The 23,831-nt window shown below is 33.2% G+C and overlaps 2 protein-coding genes across 4 annotated transcripts in view; one reads left to right on the top strand and one right to left on the bottom strand.

Moving 5' to 3' along the window:
• Positions 1-632: 632 nt before the first annotated feature.
• Positions 633-10,499, top strand: LOC134715417 (ankyrin repeat and SOCS box protein 11-like). 2 transcript variants are annotated; one of them, XM_063577582.1, is made up of 2 exons: positions 633-733; positions 9,256-10,499. In XM_063577582.1, the coding sequence occupies exons 1-2, from the start codon at positions 730-732 to the stop codon at positions 10,104-10,106; spliced, it is 855 nt and encodes a 284-aa protein (XP_063433652.1). In that variant the 5' UTR covers positions 633-729; the 3' UTR covers positions 10,107-10,499. The 2 variants fall into 2 exon arrangements, with proteins under 2 accessions (XP_063433652.1, XP_063433651.1); XM_063577581.1 differs by lacking the exon at positions 633-733 and adding an exon at positions 5,934-6,080.
• Positions 10,500-15,187: 4,688 nt separating this feature from the next.
• LOC134715416 (zinc finger RNA-binding protein-like) overlaps positions 15,188-23,831 on the bottom strand; it is a 30,100-nt gene continuing 21,456 nt past the window's right edge. The window contains exons 18-24 of one of the 2 annotated variants that reach the window (XM_063577578.1): positions 23,255-23,390; positions 21,202-21,305; positions 19,896-19,991; positions 19,508-19,619; positions 18,862-18,959; positions 17,754-17,895; positions 15,188-16,083 (exon numbers count right to left, since the gene is read on the bottom strand). In XM_063577578.1, coding sequence (XP_063433648.1) covers positions 16,028-16,083; positions 17,754-17,895; positions 18,862-18,959; positions 19,508-19,619; positions 19,896-19,991; positions 21,202-21,305; positions 23,255-23,390 — 744 coding nt within the window. In that variant the 3' untranslated portion in view covers positions 15,188-16,027. The remainder of the gene's footprint in view (positions 16,084-17,753; positions 17,896-18,861; positions 18,960-19,507; positions 19,620-19,895; positions 19,992-21,201; positions 21,306-23,254; positions 23,391-23,831) is intronic. The other variant, XM_063577579.1, reaches the window with a different exon arrangement.

Here is a 23,831-nt window from a genome sequence, read left to right as displayed (position 1 = left end):
TACTTGGAAAATTCAACCGTAAACAGTTTGATACCGATCAAATTAAATAATCAGGAAGACTAAAGTAGAAGTCTTAACGCGGTATGGGCTTTGCTCATTGTTGAAGGACGTACGGTGACCTATAGTTGTTTTAATGTCTGTGCCATTTTGGTCTTTTGTAGATAGCAAGTTGTCTCATTGGCAATCATAACATAATATTATGTTTAGCATTAATCTAAATAGTGAATGTAAATCGGAAAGTTCGAGGCATAAAAATGTTTAAAATATGCACAAACCTTGCAAAAAAAGAAGTGCGTGTGAACTTTCCATACAAGTATAAGGTTGTGTTAGAAACTTCAAAGTGTGAACTTTCCATACAAGTATAAGGTTGTGTTAGAAACTTCAAAGTGAACGAGTTTCAAGAGTAAAAAGAGTTGACTATACTTACAAAAGTGCAACCTCAATAACCATGTTCCAATTCAGAACGATGTCGTCTCTTCTGAAAATGATTTTGTACACATACAGGATGAATAAAATAAAACGGGAATACGTCGTTATAATTTAAAACCAAGAAATGTATTTAAATAGTTTGCGTTGATTTGCCTCCTCAAGGCCTCTACTACATATCAGTGTATTTCCTCGTGATAACATAATATTGGTCGATAACTAAGTCATGTCAGTTTGTTGTTCTGCACTCAACTGATAGTAAATTGTATCTACTATACAACAGATCAGTAAATTACCTCTTAAATGGGTAAGTTGTTTAATTTTATTCTCGTTGAAATAAAGGAATGAATCAAGGTATGGAAAATCATACTTTTCTCCAGGTATAACTAAAAAATACAAATATAACGATTACATAAAATGAAATCAAACTTTTTGCACTAAACTAAAATATTTAAAGTTATTTTTCTAACTTGATTATTTGTACACATATAGAAATAAGAAGATACCATGGATATGGTATACATGATTTCCAATGAGATGATTAGCTCGGCCTCTCCACCAGATAACAACTACTGGTAATCGTACGACCCTCAGCAGAAATCAAAATCGCTGGCGCCATAAAATGCCACGAAATATGTATAGCTTACCAATGTGTTAACTTAAAATAAGACAGCGTTAACAAGTTAACCTCCGTCCACTAGACTCCGGGGCTAACAAATCATGCATGCCATTGAAAGATTTAGATGTTTTGCATTGTAATTGTCTTTATATCTGATTATTATTTTTCTGTTCTTTCATGTAAGCAAATGTAATTTACCTCAGGTATTTACATTCCAACACATGATCATCGTTATATCAGATAGTAGCTTTTTCAAAATATAAGTCGTATTCAAATTAAATACCACTCCAAATACCCATGCGACCATCGCACAAATTACAAAATGCAGGACAGGACGACTAACAGATTTTATGGCAGAAGGGACAGAGTCGGATTTCGATGGCAAAAGGTTCCCCCTTTTGTAGGAAAAATGGTTAAATATATCGGGAATTACTGAGGCATGGCTGGAGTGAGCCCTTTCTTATACAGTCAGTGGAAAACTGGATCCGCCATTAGGAGCGGACGGAACACAGGCACTTGTCTCCAAAAAAATTCTATATGCCTTATAACAATAAGGTAGAGAATTTTTTTTTCTGAGACAAGTGCCTGTGGGACGGAATATGCATTTCGTCTGCTATAGGTTGGCTTATAAATTCGAATGTCTCTAGTTTAGCCCTCGACAAGTAATGTTTTACTGTTAAGTATCATATCCGATTTGTGTAAGCTCAACCGATTCAAATGAAGAGTGGGTCAATATCCTGTGATAGGTTACTAATACTGGTCTATAAATGGGTCAAGGTAGCATATATATAACTCGGTTAAAGACTTAAATTTAGTAAACATTGTTAAATAATGTGTGGTAATTATGTACAAAGGCTGGTTATATATAACTTGTGTGTATTCGTAATTCATTTATTTAATAAAAGTATTAGTCAGGTGTTTCCTCTTAGATACTCATTCATAACTAAATTAAATAGTTGGAAGTGTTGTCTTCAAGCGAAAAGTGTGTGTCAAAAATAGTAAGCTCAGTGACACCGTCCTATGAAACGGGGTGACTTAAATGTATTTTTATTATGCCCCATTTATGGGCATTATGTTTTCTGGTCTGTGGGTCCGTTCGTTCGTCTGTTCGTTCGTCCGTTCGTCCCGCTTCAGGTAAAAGTTTTTGGTCGAGGAAGTTTTTGATGAAATCCAATTAACTTGAAACTTAGTACATATGTTGCTTATGATATTATGATCTTTCTTGTTTTAATGCCAAATTAGAGATTTTCTCCCACTTTTACGGTTCATTGAACATAGAAAATTATAGTGCGGATGGGGCATCCGTGTACTATGAACACATTTTTGTTTAGTTTTGTACTTACATACTAGACTAGTATATTTAGCTTATACCATATCAAACTTTCTGTTTTGAACAGATAGCAGCTACGATTTTCATCAAAATGATTCTTTTAATCTAAATGCTTTAAGCAATAAAGATTTGAAATTGAGAATTGATACAATATTTTCATATCTTTACGGCCACTATATTAAATGTGGAGCAGGACATGCTAAGCCCTTCTGGGGTACCTAAGATCACCCCCAGTTTTTTGGTGGGGGTTTTCTATGTTGTGTCCTGTATACTATTATATGTCGGTTTCTCTTTTTTCCATGGCGTTGTCAGTTTATTTTCTATCTATGAGTTTGAATGTTCCTCTGGTATCTCCCCTCCCCCTATTTTACGAAAGAAGTAGATGTCAGGTAAATGTCATTGAAACAGCCCATCAACACTAATTAACCAGAGATGAAAATCCTCGAGTGTGTCCGTCAGCACAATATCCCACGAGTCCGACAGCCCAATATTCAGACACTCATTCGGCCTAAAAGCCCAACAATCCGAACTGGAATATTCAGACTCTATCATCCTAACAGCCCAATATTTAAACACTCTATCAGCCTAACACCCCAGATTTAGACACTCTATCAACCTAATAGCCTAATATTCAGACTCTATCAGCCTAACACTCCAATATTCAGACTCTATCATCCTAACAGCTCTATATTCGACACTCTATCAGCCTAACACCCCAGATTTAGACACTCTATCAGCCTAACACTCTAATATTCAGACTCTATCAGCCTAACAGTCTAATATTCAGACACTCTATCAGCCTAACAGTCCAATATTTAGACACTCAATCAGCCTAACACCCCAGATTTAGACACTCTATCAGCCTAACACTCCAATATTCGTCACTCTATCAGCCTAACACTCCAATATTCGACACTCTATCAGCCTAACACTCCAATATTCGACACTCTATCAGCCTAACACTCCAATATTCGTCACTCTATCAGCCTAACAGTCTAATATTCAGACACTCTATCAGCCTAACAGTCCAATATTTAGACACTCAATCAGCCTAACACCCCAGATTTAGACACTCTATCAGCCTAACAGTCCAATATTCAGACACTCTATCAGCCTAGTAGCCTAATATCTAGACTCTATCAGCCCAACAGTCTAATATGCTTATTTGTTAGAAATGCATTGTTGGACTTCGGTTTATTTGATTTATGAGCGCATTTACTTCTTTTTCTGCCAGATAATGACCACAATCGACAAACTGATTATACTACCATGGGTTTGGTGCCCTCACAGAACCATCCCCTCCCCCAATTTATTTTAATATAATTCACCTTTGTCATTCACGGAGCTGATAAAATCCAGGCGGGAGAGCGTTCCAAACCCGGATGGTTCCTGGGAAGAATGATGATAATCACTGGAGGCCGATGTTAGTTTGAAGCATTTGTCATACATGTTTCTATACAGTCTTTCTGGTGGTATTATCGCGCTCCCTTTGATATACTAACTTTGTTGTTTTCTATTTTATAGAGCATTGTAAGTTATGCTTCTTTTCTTAGATATAGGAAGATGTGGTGTGAGTGCCAATGAGACAACTCTCCATCCAAATAACAATTTAAAAAGTAAACCATTATAGGTTAAAGTACGGCCTTCATCACGGAGCCCTGTCTCACACCGAACAACAAGCTATAAAGGGCCCCAAAATTACTAGTGTAAAACCATTCAAACGGGAAAACCAACGGTCTAATCTATATAAACAAAACGAGAAACGAGAAACGAGAAACTCGTATATATTACATAAACAAACGACAACTACTGTACATCAGATTCCTATCTTATTTGCTCCAGAGATGTCCACATTTAAGGTGTCGGGGTATCATGCTTACACTGGAGTGGTTATGATGTTTGTTCCATACATAACATGTCTGCCTTGGACCATCTCGATTCTGTCAATTTCTGTTTTAATGTATTGATCATCCCATACTGGACTGGCGTGTTCCACAATTGGTCGTGCTAATGTTTTGTAAGCATTTTCTTTGCTGTGGTTGATCCTATATTTAGATCTTTGTTAAGGAATCCAATTGTTTTATTGGCTTTATTATATATGTTGTTTACATGGTCATTCCATCTTAGTTCTGATGTAAATGTGCAGCCTAGGTATTTAGCACTGATGACATCAAGAATATTGCCATGTTAGTTGTATGAAGTTGCAATTGTGTTGGTTTTTTTTTTCTGCTGATGGTAAGCACATTGCATTTGTCCTGAATGGAAGGACATTTCCATTTCTTTTCCCAAATTCCAAGTTTGTCTAGATTTTTTTTTTTAAATCTTTGTCTGCTGATACTGTTAGGTTGTTAGGTACCTTCTATTGTATTAATGTCTGCAAATAATTGGCCGGTGGATTTAATCCCATATGGCATATCGTTAATGTAGAATTGAAATAATGTAGCCCCACGTACAGAATATTGGGGTATTCATCAGACTCTACATCAATATGTGAAGAGCCATCATCAACGACTTCTGCTCGAGTCCGATAAGACAGAAAGCTAGCGATCCACTTATTAACTTGTCCTAGATTTTTGTTATAAGTATATTAATAATGTAATTGCCATGACCCCACTTATAGTTAAACTTAAAAGTCCACTCTTGGCGAGATTTCAAGAACTATTGAGAATTTAGATTTTACTGTTTTAAAAACTTTTTTGTATTTGACTCAGGCCATTGATTTGATAATAACATAAACAGTCATTTTGCATTTATACTTCTCTGTACCTCCCTATCGTCCACGAAATAGTGGATAATGATAATTTTAATCTATAACAATAAATAGATATATTGGGTATATATGTCTATTGGGCTGTTTATGCGTTAAATGCATATAGTCTTTTTACAAATCATACTCCTAACGTTGAACATGAAATACCCTTACCCCCCCCCCCCCCCCCCCTTCCCCCCACACACAAAAATCCTCGATCCGTAACTGCATCTTACTTAATTAAAATTTCAATAAGCAAAAAGGAAATTTCGATAACAAAAGGTTGCAGTCCAAATCTTCAATTTTTAGGAAGAGATAAGTTTTATCATGGAAGTATTATATTCACAATTTAAAATTACTTCCATGGTTTATCAAGAAGGTAAACTGGTATTAGTTCAAATAGGCACAACTGCAAAGTCGTTGATCCTGACAATCCTGCACATTAAAAACTTTCTTGATCATGATGTAATACTCTTCAGTTGACGCTTTAAGACAAATGCCCAAAAAATATATCAAAACAGGCAAACAGGTTGGTTCAATTAGTCCTCTCGAAAATCAACAACATAAATGAAAAAAAAAATGCGTCTGAAGGTTATGATAATACACTATTCATACCAGAAAGAAGTCGTAAATAGCCATTGTGAAAAGAGCCATTTATATATACATGTATACTGTCATGACCAATATCGACACGAACTTTAAATTTTCAATGACTCATTTGTACTTGTTCATATGCATGAACATATTTTTTGACACTGTACGTCACACAGCTATGGATATTTATATAAATATTTATTGAATATTTTTTTTTTAAAGTCTGCACACGTGGTAACATTGATAAAGGTTAGACAAGAATTAGTACATAGTACATTGTGTAATACGATTTGAAAAAAATATGTTTTGGATAACCTTAGATCATGGTATAATTACAAAATGCAACTGGAAGTCAAATAAAGGTAGGATGATAAAATAAATATTAAAAATAATATTTTATTTAAAAAAAAATATATTTGAATATTAAAGGATTGGCACAAACGATGCCACACCTCAAAACAACATTATGTTAGAAATGTTCCTTTGAATAATCTCGAATGGACATATATAACTTAGAAACATCGACTCATTATTTCTACATTTAATGATATGCACACACCTTTTTGTGATTTTCATGAGCGTGTATGTTAGTTGTTTTAATTGATTTATTGATTGATTGGTTGGTGGTTGTTTAACATCCAGCGGCAGATATTAGATGCATATCCAGGACATGTTGAAGTTAGATATTAATGAACTCTTCTTTGTACAATTCTGGTATATTTGTATGTGCTATCCGACAACGTGCAATATATCACCTCAATAGGAAATATACTTATTCTGACTCTGAGCCCACAAATACTTTTGTCAGCGTCAACGTAGAAAGTCCACCAAATTCTTGGTCCTTTCATTCAAACTTTTGAGGTCTAAAAAAGTTTTCTTAATCAGTTGACTCAAAATTGATAAATAATTAAATTTAAATTGTGTCTACTTCTGTAACCCTTTTTTCAGTGCAATCTTTTTAGCCACCAATTCAACTTTGCTAGTGGTTCATCTTGCTGATCGTAATAGCTGTGTTAACATTTAAAATTCAGATTAAAGTCAAGCCATGTCCCTTTAATGTAATTTACTTTCACAAATGTGTTAAAGGTTTTACATAGAAATAGCACTCAAAATATTATGTTTCATTCTCTTCATCCTACAACCATTAATCCCCGAGATTAACCACAAATAACACATTATTAATTATTACCATAGCCAGTCAATCCTATGATATGTAAACTTGAAACCTTTTTTCAAACTTGCACGCTATAGGACATGATACATTTTGTATATCGTATAACTAAGTTGAAACAACGAAAGTTCATTTAGGGCGGTTAGTTTGCTGTGAAGCTAGGATCAGAAGCCCGCACACAGACATTAGGTACTAAGATAATAAAAAAATGCAAGTCTAATCACGATATATACATTTTAGTATTAAATCGTCTAAAAGATTTTTCGCATTGATTCGTTCGGCACTATATCTTAAATTATTGGGAATTACGCCCCCTTTTAAAAACCAAGAACCTGCCCCCCCCCCCCCCCCCCCAAGTCTCTGCTTAATTATGGAAGAATATATTTGCAAAATCATCCCATCCATGCCCCTAACCTCCAAGAACTGCGAACTATAGTTTCAGATATGTCTTCCCTTCAAGACTGACTTTCAAATATATAATAAAAAAACAAATAAATGAAAAGTGGGAAGAAAAAAACGTCATTTAAGAGCAATAATGAGTAGACTGGAGTTACCAAGTACTAGTATTCACATTTTTGTAGATATTGTATCTGGTCACATTTGATGTTTCCGTTTCTATTTTTCTGCTTTACTAGGATGCTGACATATGTAGAATATCTTCATTTATGAGATTATCTCGATAGTTATGTAGATTTTATATCGTTGATATTTTTTGCTGTATACATGTATATGTATATACATTATATTGTTTCTGTCTATCTATAAAAGTTTTCACGATAGAGGGTAAGATTGCAAAAATGTTGTGAAAAAATCCATTGTTAGGCGCTTACCATTCAGACAAATACTTACTTAGTTTGAATGACTTGGAAATAAGCCGTTACAGGTCAAAGTGCCGTACAGCCAATCGGTTTCAAAGACCACGACATGGAAAATCTAAAACATTTCAAACGAGTAAACTAACGGCCAAATTTATGACAATTCAATAAAATGTTGCGGGGTTAAAAATGTTTGTAAAAGCCAATAACAGCAAATAAGATTTAGAATGAACATGGGGTACATGTCAAAGAGACAACAACCCGATAAAAGAGCTGACAACAGCCAAATGCCACCAAAGGGTCTGTAACGCAGCCAGAAAATCCAGCAACCGGAAATGGTCCTCAGCTGGCCCCTAAATAAAATTATGTACTAGTTCAGTGAAAATTGACGTCACATTTAACTCAAAAACATATAAATGAACTTAAATTAAAAAAAAACCATACAAGACTAACAAAGACCAGCGGCTCAAGACTTGGGACAAGCGCAAAAATGCGGCGGGGTTAAACATGTTCTGTGAGATCCAAACCCTCCCCCTATACCTCAGGCTCTAGCCAATGTAGAATAAAGAAATACATTGTTATAAGCACAGTACAACTGAGTTTAAATAAAGTCCGAGTCTGATGTTAGAATAGGTAAGAAAAAAATCTAGCAAAATAACAATGATATATAAATCAACAAAGGACTACTAGCAGTTATTGACATGGCAGCTCCAGACCTCAAGTTCAAACTGATTGAAAGATTTATGTCTTCATCATATTATATGTCAAGTACAATCCCTGTCTCTGGTGTTTAGGGTATCATACCATCATGAAAAATATGAGAACGTAATACTACCAAGCGAGCAGCTGGTTTTAAATTAAAATAAATGTGTTTATTTCCGATGCAAAGACCCTATGAGTGAATTAATATCAATACAAAAATATGCAATCCTATATGCCATGACAACTGTATCGAAACTATATCCTTTCCGAATAAGTCTATTTTAATTTTACCGTTTCGAAACATTTTCACATGAGTAGAATATAAGGTTAAAATATTGGATGTGAAATACCGGAACGTTTGTGGTGTCTGCATGTTGATTTATTTTTACGAACGATGTGCATGTACCGATGATAAAATTTAGTAAATGTTCCGACTAGTTTATGATATTGAAAACCCTGGTGTACTAATTTTTCAGCGATATACAGAGATTTCTTTCGTTGAAATCAACTGCGTTGTTATATACACTCGTGAGCGAATAGAACAAGTTGATATATATTCATCTTATATTTTATCTTTTATTGTTGATTATGTCTGTCTATTTATTACTCTTTTAATCACAAGTTAATAACAAATGCTCAAAGTTCGTCAAACATCATTTCACAAGAAGATGTTGTATGATTGCCAATGAGACAACTCTCCACCAGAGATGTCAATCAACAAATGAATAAAAAAAGAGTGATTTGTCTATATGGCAAAAATTACTTACGAATGTTTCTTCGCAATGCAATATGTGTCATACTCTCATGTCATAATAATCTTCTCTTATCATATATGTTTTTCCCTTTCAGAACCTTATAACAATGTCCTTAGACTTCATCAGTACCAAGACTCCAAAACATTACTGTTTGATGCTGTATTGCAAGGAAATACTATAAAGGTTAAACAGCTTGTTTCTAGTGGAATAGACAAAAATACAGTCATTCATAGCCCAGTCAAGTGGGAAGGTGCTACGATCCTCGGTACTGCTGCTTACGAGGGACATTTTGAAATTGTTAGATTTCTTGTAGAATCAGGAACATCCGTCAATTTCATTGACCCATGCATTGGAAGAAACTCCCTGCACTGGGCATGCATGGGCAATCAGTATAAAATAGCGAAATTTCTCATTGAAAACGGTGCTGCTGTAAATCATACAGACAAAGACCTCGTGACTCCTTTGATTCAAGCATCACTTTGTCAAAATCTTGATCTTGTTCGTTTGCTTATTCATCATGGCGCCGATGCTAATTTAGTGGACCGTCTGCAGTGTTCGCCTCTTCATTATGCATGCATGTATCGTAATCCTGCATTAGTGGAAATCATAATTAAAAGTGGTTGTGTTCTAAACAATCATTCCAGTCTTGCGAAAGGAACGCCATTATCTAATATAGTTATAAACATGGATATGCAAAACTGTTCTTTATTGTTGAATGCTGGTTATAATCTTCGGGGTGATTCTTGGTTTGAACAGAGTAAGAAATGCCATGACCATAGAATTCAAACTCTCATTGACTATCAGAAAACCATTAAGTCACTAAAAAACTTGTGTCGAATAAATGTTAGAAGACAGTTGTTGAAAGGTGTGAAAATAGAACAAACAATAAATTCACTTGAAATTCCGAATAACTTGAAACACTTTTTGAACATGAAAGAAGTATAGTCATCTGCAAGCTGTCATAGTAATTTTTGGGTACACATTTTGCATATATTTTATATACACACTGTAAAACTAGTGCTTATACATTTAAACACTAAACGTGTTTAGGATTGTGTTAAATTTCTAAACACATTTCTCAGTAAACACATAATATTTAAACATGACTTGATTTAAAACACGCTAAAGAATGAAAGTGTTTAGAAATTAAACTCGGTTTTTCTAAGGTAAAGACGATTCTAAACACATTCCTAAACACATTGTACTGAGACACGTTAAGACCTAAACATGTAAAACAAAAAGTGAACAAATTTTTATTATAATTGTGTTTAGGATCTAGACACCATTTTTACAACTGCATATTTTTACATTTTTGACAAATAAAACCGTAAACAATCATACTTGGTTTATTAACTATTAACATTACATTATTAATGAATATATTTGTTAAGTTACAATATTTTGATTTCATCCGACACTTTGTATATTTAAAGTAAAAATTGTCTTTAACACAATCGGTTTGGTTAATGCAATGGAAGTTTTATATGATATGTATAACACTGTCTTTGCATTGTAAGAAATCCGGCTAGCTTGTGCTTTTGAACTGACTGATGCGATTTTCATTGGTACTTTACATATTTTCATAGACATTGTTATTGTCCCCCTTGAACGCGTTTCATAAGCCGGAACGAACTATACAAATCAGTTGAAAAATGCTTAACTCATCAGAGGGACATAAATGCAAGTGGACGTGGCCGAGTACTTGTGCATCCCAATTTTAACAACAAAAAGACAACATTATCACTGAACAAGTATATATATTTGTTTCGGGGCAAGCTGAAGGACGCCTCCGCGGGTGCGTGATTTTCTCGCTGCATTGAAGATCTATTGGTGACCTTCTGTTGTTGTCTGTTTTACGGTCGGGTTGTTGTCTCCTTGACACATTCCCCATTTCCATTTTCAATTTTACTCTATAGGTCCAGATCTGAGAGTATTCGCAGTTAACTGACAGCTAGTTCAAAGCAACAAGCAACTAATAAGAAATCATGTATCTAAGAATAAATTATCAATCCGTACACACCAACATTCAATGGATTTAGTGTAAAGACGTCATAAACAGTCCGAGAAAAACATGACCTTGCAAACTTCGTATTCAAATATGTAAACGGATTTAAAATGGAATAATAACACCAGTAAAAGATTTCCAATAAAACAAGGAGTAGGACAAGGGATGTCCTATCCACTAATTTTTACAAATCCTATGTTGATTAGTTTTCAATATAACTAGAGAAAAGAGCAGTTACGACTAGAAATTAGAATATGGTGGTAGTCCATTATAAAGATTATATTGTACTGATGTTAACAAACAAAACAAAGACTCAAGCAAAGATTGATACAGCATATAAATATTCCTGTGACCATGGGTTCAATATCCATTCACAATTAAGAACTCTTATAAAGACGGAAGGGGTCAAGTCAAAATGTCAATCAGAAATTAAAAAACCTATAAGAAATGAAGCAATATAAAGTGACGACCAAGCAAAACAATAAGTTATCATACGAGCAATCAAAGACGAATCAAGAATAGATATACAAGGACATATAAGTACTAAAAAATATTGCAAGAAAGACTGTGGTCTTTGATTCCAGTTTGTCCAAATGGAAAAGGAGGTCTTAACACCAAAACAATAGACAAGATATATCAAGCGTACTTATTTCCAAGGCTATACGGCCTGGAAATACTACCTCTGAGTGTAACCCAAATATGAGAACTAAGACAATTTTACATCAAAACTATAATATTATTGACTTTATTTCCCCTTATACAGAGATTATGTCATAACATATTATACACATAGTCATTAGAACAAAACACAAAAAAACCCACATATTTAGACAATTCAAAGTATCAAAGGAACATAATTGAGCATCAGCAGTTTGTCGATAAAAGAGTTAACATGTGCTGAAGACATGCTGAACACAAAGTTTTAAGAATACAATACTCTCGTCATCATCTAGCTCTGAGTTGCCTCATTGGCACTCATACCACTACTTCTTATATCTATTATCCTGATATGCATGCCGTATTTGTCGTTCCGTCCATTATATCAGTAATTCCTGTTGGTTTCACATATACAATTTTAAAATTGTATTCAACATGTGTTTCAATTAAAACATCAAGAGTAATAATAATCTGGGTTCTCACGGTATCTTCCTGTACACTGTTGAGAATTTGTGAAGGACAATGATTCAGTTAAGTTTATTTTGAATGTCTAGAGCACAGCTAGATAATATGTATTATATTCTTATTTTGAATTGGTCGAAAAAAATCACTGTAAAATTTACATGTTTTTTGTCGAGTCTGCAACTTTTGTTGCAGAAAGCTTGAAATAGGGATAGTGATCGGGCGGCGGTGTTAGCTCACTTCTTAACAGCTTTATATTTCAGAAGGTGAAAGACCTGGATGCTTGATACTTTGTATATATACACATGGAAAAAAGTATTGCAACACCAAATTGAAATTGAAATTAAAAAAACTCTCTTTATTTTTTTGTGATATAATTTGGTAAAATAGATCTAGTTAAACATAATTTAAGTATCACCTGAGTTTAATCAATAAATATCGACTCGATAATTTTTTATCTGCACATACAGCTACTGTACCCGTAAACAGCAAAACAGATGTTTTTATCCTCATTGTTTTCAACACTTTAAATAACCAAGTTTTTAAAGTAACTTTGTTATGTGATTGACACCTTGTAATGGGTCCTTGCCAACTCTTAACTGCAGCAAGATGGCAGATTATCAGCATAAGAGAAGCAGGGGTGCCGCTTTAACAACTGCATGTATTGTTGGTCATCACCATTCCACTAGAAGTCGTTTTGAGAATAAAATCAGGCAATAAACGCTGTTAAAGACCTTCCAAGATAATGAAGACCCCCTATACCATTTGCTAGAGAAAATCATGCATAATGAATGTAGGTCAGAAGGAAACCCATTGCATACAAGACAATCCTAAAAAGAGAGTGGTGGCCATACAGGAGCCTTTTAATAAGAACTGTTCGAGATCGACTCATCGCTACTGGTTATCGTGCGGTAAGACCATTTCGGAGACCTTTGCTAACGAACAGACACACAGTTTTCCGTATCCAATGTAGTGCAGAGCTTGCCAAAGTTGGAAATTAGCATCGTGGAGGAAGATCCAATGTTCAAACGGAATTCGGTTCATCTTCCTTGCCCGATCGTAGCCCGGATCTGAACCACGTCGAGCATATATGGCACACTATTGGACGGAAAGTGCGCGAAAGGACACTCCAGTTCAAACATATCATGAAATAAACAATGTCCTTCATCAGAAATGGTTGCTGCTACCTTAGCAACAAATTAGTCGATTTATGGCAGGAATCAGAAGACGCTAAGATGCAGCTATCCGTTTGAATGGAGGCTGCCCACAAAGTACTAATTCTTTGGCTAATAACGATCAACCATGATGTGAACAGTCATCTGAAGATTAATTTTGAAATGTCTGACATTGTAAAGTTCCACTACAGTAAAAATGCATTTTTTTGTACAAAAACCACTTCATTTTGTTATAAAATTGTGGTTATATAAATCCTTTTTTTCTAAAACATTTTTTGTTCGTTTCAAAGCCAATGTTATCATTAACTATGTTTGACTTTCAATAATATTATACAAGGTGTTGCAATACTTTTTTCCATGTGTATAAATGCCTCATGTTATGAACTTTCCATCAGTCTCATGTCCATGACCTCATTTTTAGGGTTCAGGGACTACTTGATAAAAAGTTCAAGATTTTTTGTAATGTATAATTCTCTCTCATGAGCATTAGGTTAACTATATTTGATATGTGCGTACCTTGCAAGGTGTTCATGCCGTCACATTTTTCACTTGACCTCGACCTCATTTCATGAATCAGTGAACAAGGTTAAGTTTTGGTGGTCAAGTCCATATCTCAGATACTATAAGCAAAAGGTCTAGTATATTCAGTGTATGAAAGGACTAAGGTGTCATCTGACCATGACCTCATTTTCATGGTTCGGTGGTTATAGTTAAGTTTTTGTGTTTTTGATCTGTTTTTTCTTATACTATATGCAATAGGTCTACTAATTTTGGTGTATGAAATGATTGTAATAACATTAAGGGTACCAATGTTCCTGCACCAGATGTGCATTTCGACAATACATGTCCTTCAGTGATGCTCATCGCAAAAAATATTTGAAATCCAAAGCATGTATAAAATATGAAGAGCTTTAATCACAAGGTTAAAAAGCATAGCCAAATCCGCCAAATGCATGAGGGAGATACATTCCTTGATCTATAATAATTTCTAACATTTTGTAACAGCAAATTTTAATAACACAAAAAATCTGTATTTTCATGCCAGTACCAAAGTACTGGCTACTGTGCTGGTGATAAATGTACAGGTCTAGCTGACAGGTGTCATCTGACATTGACCTCATTTTCATGGTTCAGTGGTCAAAGTTAAGTTCTTGAGTTTTGGTCTATTTTTCTAATACTATATGCAATAGGTCAACTACATTTGGTGTATGGAAATATTTCATGATCTTAATGTCAGTCATTTTACCCTGACCTCATTTTCACGGTTCATTGCTCAATGTTAAGTTTTTGTGTTTTGGTCTGTTTTTCTTAAATTATCAGCAATAGGTCAACTATATTTCCTGTATGTAAGAATTGTTAGCTGTACATGTTTGCCTGGCATAGTTCATTTGACCTTGGAATCATTGTTATGGTTCATTGATCAATGTTTAGTTTTCTTGGTTGAGTTTATGTGACAGTTGTAATAAATGTTTATATTTAGGACTAACAACATAATATCAGTGATTAGTAAAGAGGGCGAGACATTTCAGTGTGCACTCTTATTTTTATAAGCACTGAAAGGAAAATGTAGATATGGGTTGTGCAATATTGCAACTTGGTCCCTTGAATGGCTTTTACAACTTTTATTCACTATCTGCAAGACTTAGCAACAGTCATAATGGGAGGAATACATTTTGTTCAAAAGCTGTAAATAAAAAGTATATAATATATAATGAATAATACAGACATGATGTTTGTATCCACTTTTATTCACTCATAGCTAATATAGCCTTCTATATACATTTTACAATTACCAAGCTTTCAAATGTCTAACTTGAAAACTTACAAAGCTTGTACCTAACACTCAAGCATAAGCTTAATATACAATATTGTCCTTATCAAATCAAACCTTTGTTTATAATCATGTCTGACTTCATAAACAACAAAGCTTTAATCTAACACTCAAGCATATGCTTGCACAATATCTCCCTCATCAATGAAAACCTTTGTTTTAGTACCAACCTACCACATAAAACGCATTTTAATATGCTGGTAAAATATTGTGCTTTTCATTTAATGCAACAACAACCTGAATCATCTCTAAACACCTGTTCGCATATATCAATCTTCAATTTGTATATTTTTTTAAAGAACTAACACAATTTTCAGCCTACAAAGAATATGTTCTGTACTCATGATCAAGAGGAATGGAATAACTGGTAACTAACTATATGCAAATAATCAAAAATAGGAATTTGTTTTGGAAAGAAATGAAATGAATACTTAACAAAATTTATCAACCATAAGCTTTTGCTACAAGTTGACACTGTCAAAGAAAGAAACTGGGTTATATCCAGTTTGTGTAGGGCATACATCTTAGTAAATAAAACGCCCTGTTGATTCCTATCATTGTCTATCAGGCTTTACAAAATAAAACAAGAATAATAAAACATTCATATAAGGTGAATAAGTAAATATCTACTGAACAATAAGTAATGTTAAAGTTCATCAATTTAACAATGATACAATTATCCACTTTGATCATATACACACAACTGATTATGGTCCCTTGAAAGACTGTTACAAATTCATTTCTTCAACTCTTCTGTTACTTCATCTTTTTTGTCCTTTTTCTCACCTGCAACTAAAAATGATATATTTTAAATGTATAAAACAAAGTTATCTTAAAAACCAAACATTCTGGATAAAAAGCAAATTTAAACATTCATATTAATATATGAACATTAATAAATACATGTAAAGTAGTATTTTAAAAGCAGATTGATATCATAAATGCTTTCTTTCTATAATTTATTCCATGAAGTCAAATATAAACCAATGAATTTTCCTTTTTTTCCCTTTATTTACAGATATAATAGACAATTTGCAACACATATACATACAATATCATTCATGATGAAATGCTTCACTAAGCGCAGCCTCATACAACCAAGGAGGTCGAACCTTGAACAGTTGGTTCAAATTTTGTTAATACCCCCTAACACACAATCACAGCCTTCCCTTTGTGATATGGAACCTTTTGCTAAAATTTCAGGGAGATCCATACACTTACAAGTTATTGTCTGGAATCTACAAAAATGTGTTTTAAGCCCCTAATTCCTTAACTGATAGTAGGTACCATAACCCCCAAATTCAATCCCAACCTTCCTTTTGCAGTATTGAACCTTTCTGTACAAGAGAGTCTGTCACAACGACAGCAAACCGGATTTATTAACATTTATTTGTGTCCTGGCAATATCACAAGAACCATTACTGATGAATGGTGAAAGTGAAAATTGTCAATATCAAATTTGACCTTGATTTTGTAGTCAGTATCAACATATCAAACTTTGAAAAACTTAGATTGAATGGTTCATGAGTAAATGCAACAACATGACTGGAAATGCCATTTAATCTTTCAAGAACCATAACTCCTGAACGGTAAAAGTCAAAATCGTCATTATTTAACTTGACCTCTATTTTGTCATCAGTAACAACATATAATATTTCAAAAGCTTTGGTTGAATGGTTCATGAGAAAATGCACGGACACGACTGGGAACACCACTTTTCAATCTTTCGAGAACCATAACTCCTGAACAGTAAAAGTCAAAATCGCCATTATTGAACTTGACCTTCATTTAGTTGTCAGTAACAACATATTAAAATTTTAAAAGCTTTGGTTGAATGGTTCATGAGTTAATGCACAGACAACATTTGATTGCTGCCCGCCGTACATCCCCAAATCAATAACCAACATTTTTGTCACAAAAATCCAGTTAAAAACGTCAAAGAGATCCATTCACTTTAACTATATTTATTGTATGAAAACCAAATGTGTCTGTGGACAACAACGACAAAGCAGACCACATCATAGCATTTTAGGAACCCAAATATAAAATAAGGTTTGTCTGAAAACATTTCAGCACAGAATTATTGTATTGCTTCTTCTATAACTTGTCATGGTGTAAACTATTTAACAAATTTCAAGTCAATATTTTTAAGCATGACGCGAAAAAGTGCAAAAAAATGATTATTTGAGTGAATTTTCTAAGTCAAAGGACCATAACTCTGCACATAATCATCCAACAGGAACAAAATTTGAACTTGATCTGTAAATTGTCAGATCAAATAAAACTGTATTTCAATTTTCAAATCAATTTCTTCAAGCATGATGATAAAATGTGTGGTAAACTGATTTGCTGGACTGACTGATGGACAGACAGACAGACGGAGTGCAAACCTCAAGTCCACTTCGACTTTGTCGGTAGGGGACTAATAATCACAAATTTAGTAAAAAAATCACAATACATACCATCACCATCAGCGCCAGTATTCTCACTGTCAGTGCGGCGTCGTTTCCGTGGAGTCATGCGCATTCGTAATTTAGGTGCTGGCAGGGCATCCATACCAAGAACCTTGTGTATTTGTCTAAATGCAATCAGCCTCAATGCATGCTAAGCAAAAAAAATGTGAACATCAGTTAGGATATTTTATTTCATGGTAAATCACTTATTCCTAAAAAAAAAAAAGAGGCTCTTTATAGAGTCTGTGTTGCTCACCTTGGTCTATGTGCATATTAAACTGAGGACACATATATGTCTTTTTTTTACAAAAATGTGTTTTGGTGATGGTGATGTGTTTTTAGATCTTTCTTTACTGAACTTTCTTGCTGGTTACAATTATTTCAATCTATAATGAACTTGGCCCAGTAGTTACAGTGGAAATTTTTTTGTAAAAATTTACCAAATTTAGGAAAATTGTTAAAAATTGACAATAAAGGGTAATTACTCCTTAAGGGGTCAATTGACTATTTGTTCATGATTACTTAATTTAAGATCTTATTTTGCTGTACATTAATGCTGTTTACAGTTTATCTCTATCTATAATAAAATTCAAGATATACTGTGGAAGCAGAAATTTTGGTTTATTTCATGGAAAGAATATATCCACGAAATTAAAAACTCCACAAAAATTTATCATTTATATAAAATTACTTCCATTTATTGGAATCCACAAAATTAAATCCCTATGAAATCTTATTATCCACACAAAAACACAAAATTTTAACCCTACGAAAATGAGTGTTTCTACAGTAACCAAAACCTGCAAAATATTCTTAAAGTTACAAGTTCAGGGGCAGCAACCTAACAACAGGTTGCCTGAATGGTCAGAAATTTCAGGGCAGATAGATCTTAAACTAATAAACAATTTTAAGTAGTCAGATTTGCTCAAACTGCTTCAGTTTTAGAGAGATGAGCCCAAACCTTGCTTTTGGGGGGGAGTGTATCGGTAATTTCTTAAATCATCTAAATAATGTCATAAAAATAATTTTTTTTCATTAAATCTTATAATAATCATAAAGAAACTTTTTTTTGTTTATTTGTTTATGTCTGGAATCTGGATTTAGAAATGTCTAATACCTGTGCAGAAGCTGTAATATCTTCTCTCTCCTGATTGGTCAGTGATGTAGCAGCATCCATTGGATCTTTCTCACATGGATCATGTAATCCTGGTCCAGCTAAAATAAAACACAATCACGTTTTTAACAGCTGAAATATTTTTAAAATCTACTTGAAATGTAGAAATGAGTGATGTTTAATTCTTCTTAATTGAAAATTGCTTAAAAACATACACGCATACCTGCCAACTGTCACTATTTGCGGGGTTTTCCCCCATGGAGGCTCCCAAATTAAAATTTTGCAAGAGCAATTTTGTCCGAAATTTAAACAAAACAATAACTTTTACAATGACTTTAGGCTAATAAAAGTATGAAGAAGCCAAAAAACAACATTAAAATGTATTTGAAGGCCCCTTGAAGGTTTTTTAGGACTATGACAGCCATCTTGCACGCAAAAACCCCCATGGGCATTTTGAAAAGTTGGCAGGTATGTACATGTTTAGCAAAAAAAGAAAACAAATAATACATATATTTGTGTATATCAATTTTCGTAGATTGAGCAAAAGTTACATGTTCTTGGGTTTTATGTTTTTGAAGAAAATAAATTAACTTGCATTAAGTCTGAGCTTTAAAATATTTTAAATAATTTAGATTTTTTTGGCATTTACCTGGAAGGAGTAATCCAGATGCAATACATTCAAAAACTCTTCTTAAAGCGTCTCCAGGACTCATGCTGGGTCCTCCACTGGCTACACACTTCTCTACTAATAGTTCCATAGCCTGTAAACAGTTTATAACAATTAGTATCAAAAACCTCTAATACAAGGAGGACAAATATTTTAAGTTCATTCATTTGTATTAGGTTTAATAAATTTCTTTCATTCATTTATAATGTATTGCCATTATTAAGAACTCTATATAATCTAATGACTTATATATTAAACAAGTCCTGCAGATTTTGTATAGGCCCTTTCATTTGTTTCAAGTAAAGGATTTTTTTTTTTATTGCAAGCCAACTCCTAAAGAAAACACTATACTTAGTTTCACATAACCTACCCATTCGTTGAGAGGTGTCCATGTTGGTACTCTCTGACAAAGGTCACGCAGGATACGAATCACCACTACACATGATTGCAGTCCATTTGCTCTAGCCTGTAAAAAATTATACAAAACAAATCTACTTTACACAAGTTTCTGTAATAAAAAGAGAAAAATGTGGATGGTGAAAAAAAGATTTTTTTTTTGTTAAAATAAAAATAAAATGACTTACCTTGTCATGAATTCTAATTTTTTGTTGACAATGTTTTAGGGTTAATATAAATTGAACTATTATTATATCAATTTCATCCACATTTTCCAATTTTATTTTTACACTAACACTCAAATTTCAACAATAAACAATCATTTATTTTGGAGGTCAAATAAATGTGTTTAAAAAGAAAGTTGAGTGTAAATGGGTTATCATGATATATGAACCTAGATTTTTCTATTTAGACCTAGTTTTCAGGGCTTTCAAATAAAACAGGTCTTACTTTTTTCTATGTAATCCATTTAACAAAATTGACAGCTTCCATTCTTATATTATTGGAAGAATGGAGCCACCTTTGGTCATATAATTGAAAGCCCTGTGTGTGCATATCAACTTTCCAGCCTCATGTTGGCACAAATGATCAATCTTTTTACATGGTTGAAACTCTTGCTTAATGTTGAGAGTATAAATAGAACAATTAAACAGCCTTACTTGTTAAAGTCAGGTTTACAGTTATTGCAAAAAAAAACAACGTTACTGTAGTTCTTCATTTTCTCAATGAAAAACCTGCATTTTAAACAAAGCAAATGCAATATTTTGAATAAATCTTTGAAAGAAAACATAGGCTTGACATTAAAATATGTGAACTACAGTAAACAAAATATTTTAAGCTGAGATATTGGCTTTGACTTGTAGCAAGCTTGTTGACTAATTCAAATATGACAATGGCAGAAACCTACTTTTTCACTGTTTACATTGATTAGATTTTTTTTACCAATGAATGTCTTTATGTAACCATGATTAGAAGTATGGAAGATTTTGTATTTAAATATATCAGCTTTTATTTATGGTATTTTATACACAAGAAAGATTGATCATTGTTTTTGTTTTGTTTGCTTACATACTTGTTCAGATTCTTGTGGTTTTTCTTTAAGCACCTATAACTATAAAATCACCTTAATATAAGCTCTACAGAATATTTCTCGAAGTATTTACGAGCCAGGACATTTCTTACATAACTTAGTAACCACAAAAATATGTACAAAAACTTGCTTTAAAACATCAAAAGTATATTTCATAAGGCTGCAAAGTAGTAAATTAAAAGTTTCCAACCTGGAACCATTTAGCATGGCGTAGAGCTGCTAGGGCATCAAGGCATTTCTGCCTGTCCAATACATCTGGTGGATCTTTGGTGGTTACAGTTGTGGCTGAAGTTTCTGTTAACACAATAGCAGGTTGTAGGAATGGGTGTTTGACCATAAGCAAAGCAGACTGGCAAGCCTTTTTATGCAGACCCCAAAGGATGAAATCTTTGCATTCATTGTTTTGTTTTTTTATAAGCATGCTTTATTCTAATTAAAAATATCATGTCAATCATCACATATCCTTACCAGAACTTTGACACCAAACAAAACAAACAGAAAATAAACATTGGTTGACTGAGAAATCAATTTTCACAATAAAATTAGGCTTTTAAAAGAAAAAAAAGGAAAAAAATGTTACAAATTTCATAGATATTTTTTTTTAATTACTAACTGCATAAATGGTTATTGATTTCCTTGACAATTATGTTAAATGATCCAGCTTGTTAGTAAAAATAGAAAAAATCAAATTAAATTACAATATTAATGTTGTTTTCCAATTTAACCATGCAAAATAACCTCCTCCATTAGAACTGATGGACACAGAGCATGCAAAAACCAGGAATACATAAACCATGAAAAAAATCTGTACGAATTCTTCTATATTTCTCTAAAACTTAAGAAATTGACCAAAAAATGTTTGAATGCAGATTTGTCCCAATGGAGTCCACAACTGCTGCTATGGTCAAAAATCCTTCCGCTGAGAGACTGGATGTTCTCTGACCTGTGCAGTAGATTGTCTAGAAGGCTTCCCAATGTTAGCACAATATAAACAGTTATTAACATAATCAATATAAATAATTGGTTTTTCATGTAGTGTCATATTGTTAATAAAAAACTTCCATTTATATCATAATCAAAAGTAGCATGAAATGTTTTTCTGTACCAATCTTGTTTACATATTGAATATGTATAGAAATATATGGTACAGAATACAAGTCATACTTGGTTGGAAGTTGTCTGACAAGTTTAGTACTTCGCATTGCATGAGAATAAACTCGAGGAATTCTTGGTCACTTCTGGACATAGTATATCAATAAGGCCATGTAAATTAGCAAGAAAATATACTGTTCACCATACTATTATTTGACAACATGTAATAAAGAAGTAAAACAATCTACAAATCAATCCTTCTTCAAGCATTGTTTCTTTACCATTATTTTTTTAATGTTTTCTGTACAGTCTTTGTAAACAGAACATTTCTTTTATCCTCATTTTAAGTTATTCTTTTTAAACATTACATATTCTGTGAAACATATTATTCATGAACAGTGTATTTTCTAACTTTCTTATTTTGCTTGTACACAACTAAGAAAACAAAGATCAAGAATAATTTCCAAGAACATAGGAACTGGCATAAAATAAATTTCTTCAAACTTTAACTTTTGTAGGATGTATTATAACTATTATTACCTGTGTGCATTGGACTTAATAAACAGACAGCTTCAACAACTATCAGCACCATCAAAGTCCCACTTATTGACCTTAGTATGTAAAGTGGACATATTTGTTGCATAGATGAACAACTTTAAAATTTAGTCCAGAAGTGCCATGATGAACTTTCACATTAAAATTAACATTGAGACTTGTGTAAATACTGACAACTCTCCCTATGAAGAACCAATGTTTATGCGATGTACTAATCTGTGTTTAGATGACTAATTCTGACAATACATAAACCCAGTATGGTAAAGCCTTCTATTTTCCTATTGACATGTCTAATGCAATATGTGGTAGAAATTCTTTTTTAGAAAATGTAGAATGATCATGTCCTCACTACAAACCAAACCACCTCAAATACAAAATGACCTCAGAATCTAGGAACTTTTGAACTGTGAGACTCTTTCTATCAAAGTGAAGTACACCCAGGCCCCTATCCTATAGTTTATATATACTTTTGAGCTTGACTGCACTTCATTTAAATGAGTCCACAATAAGCCTGAAGATGTTCATGACCACTCTACAATTTCCCTTTCATGCCAAAATTTAAGAAATAAATTTTTTTTGGTAATACTTGTCTTTACCTCCTTCAGGGGTTGCTGTTTCCCTCATGACTGGAGAGGTCAGAGTGATAGTACATGATGCTTTAATTTCTGCATCACTGGTAACAACAATAGCTGCTTCTTCAACACATCGTCTCACTTCAAATTTTTCCTCAGACTGAAAATAGAATTGATTGGTAAGGAACTTAATTTTAGTAAAAATTATTAATACCCAGTAGGTATTTGCCAAAATAAAATTCTTTCAAATACTTTGTACATTTACCCAGGTTAAATGGGTGAAAAATGAAATATCTAATTATTTTTTGTTGATGTGTGGAAACTATATAAGAGTGAAAGTATCAAGATTTTTTTTTACATTAGCTACTTTGTACTTTGGAGACAAACATGCATCTAAATACTTATTTGAATTTGAAGATCAGTAAACATGTTGAAATCAACTAAAATCAATGTTTTTTTTTACAAAACCTATAGACACATGTGGTTATTTCTGTTTTTTTAATTGTATGCCTTAACATAATGCATCCTGAAGTACTTGTTTATAGTTTTTTTTATTATCTCAGCTTTAAAGATACATATATTATAACTCCTTTCTGGGAGG

This window comes from Mytilus trossulus, chromosome 4 (genome assembly GCF_036588685.1).
Source record: "Mytilus trossulus isolate FHL-02 chromosome 4, PNRI_Mtr1.1.1.hap1, whole genome shotgun sequence".
Classification (NCBI taxonomy): domain Eukaryota; kingdom Metazoa; phylum Mollusca; class Bivalvia; order Mytilida; family Mytilidae; genus Mytilus; species Mytilus trossulus.
This window is presented reverse-complemented; position numbering and strand designations above follow the sequence as displayed.

Coding starts and splice junctions, on each gene's coding strand:
- LOC134715417 (XM_063577581.1), top strand. CDS start 6,020: ATGTTTTGGATAACCTTAGATCATGGTATAATTACAAAATGCAACTGG. Junction 6,081..9,255: donor CAACTGGAAGTCAAATAAAG/GTAGGATGATAA, acceptor TTTCCCTTTCAG/AACCTTATAACAATGTCCTT.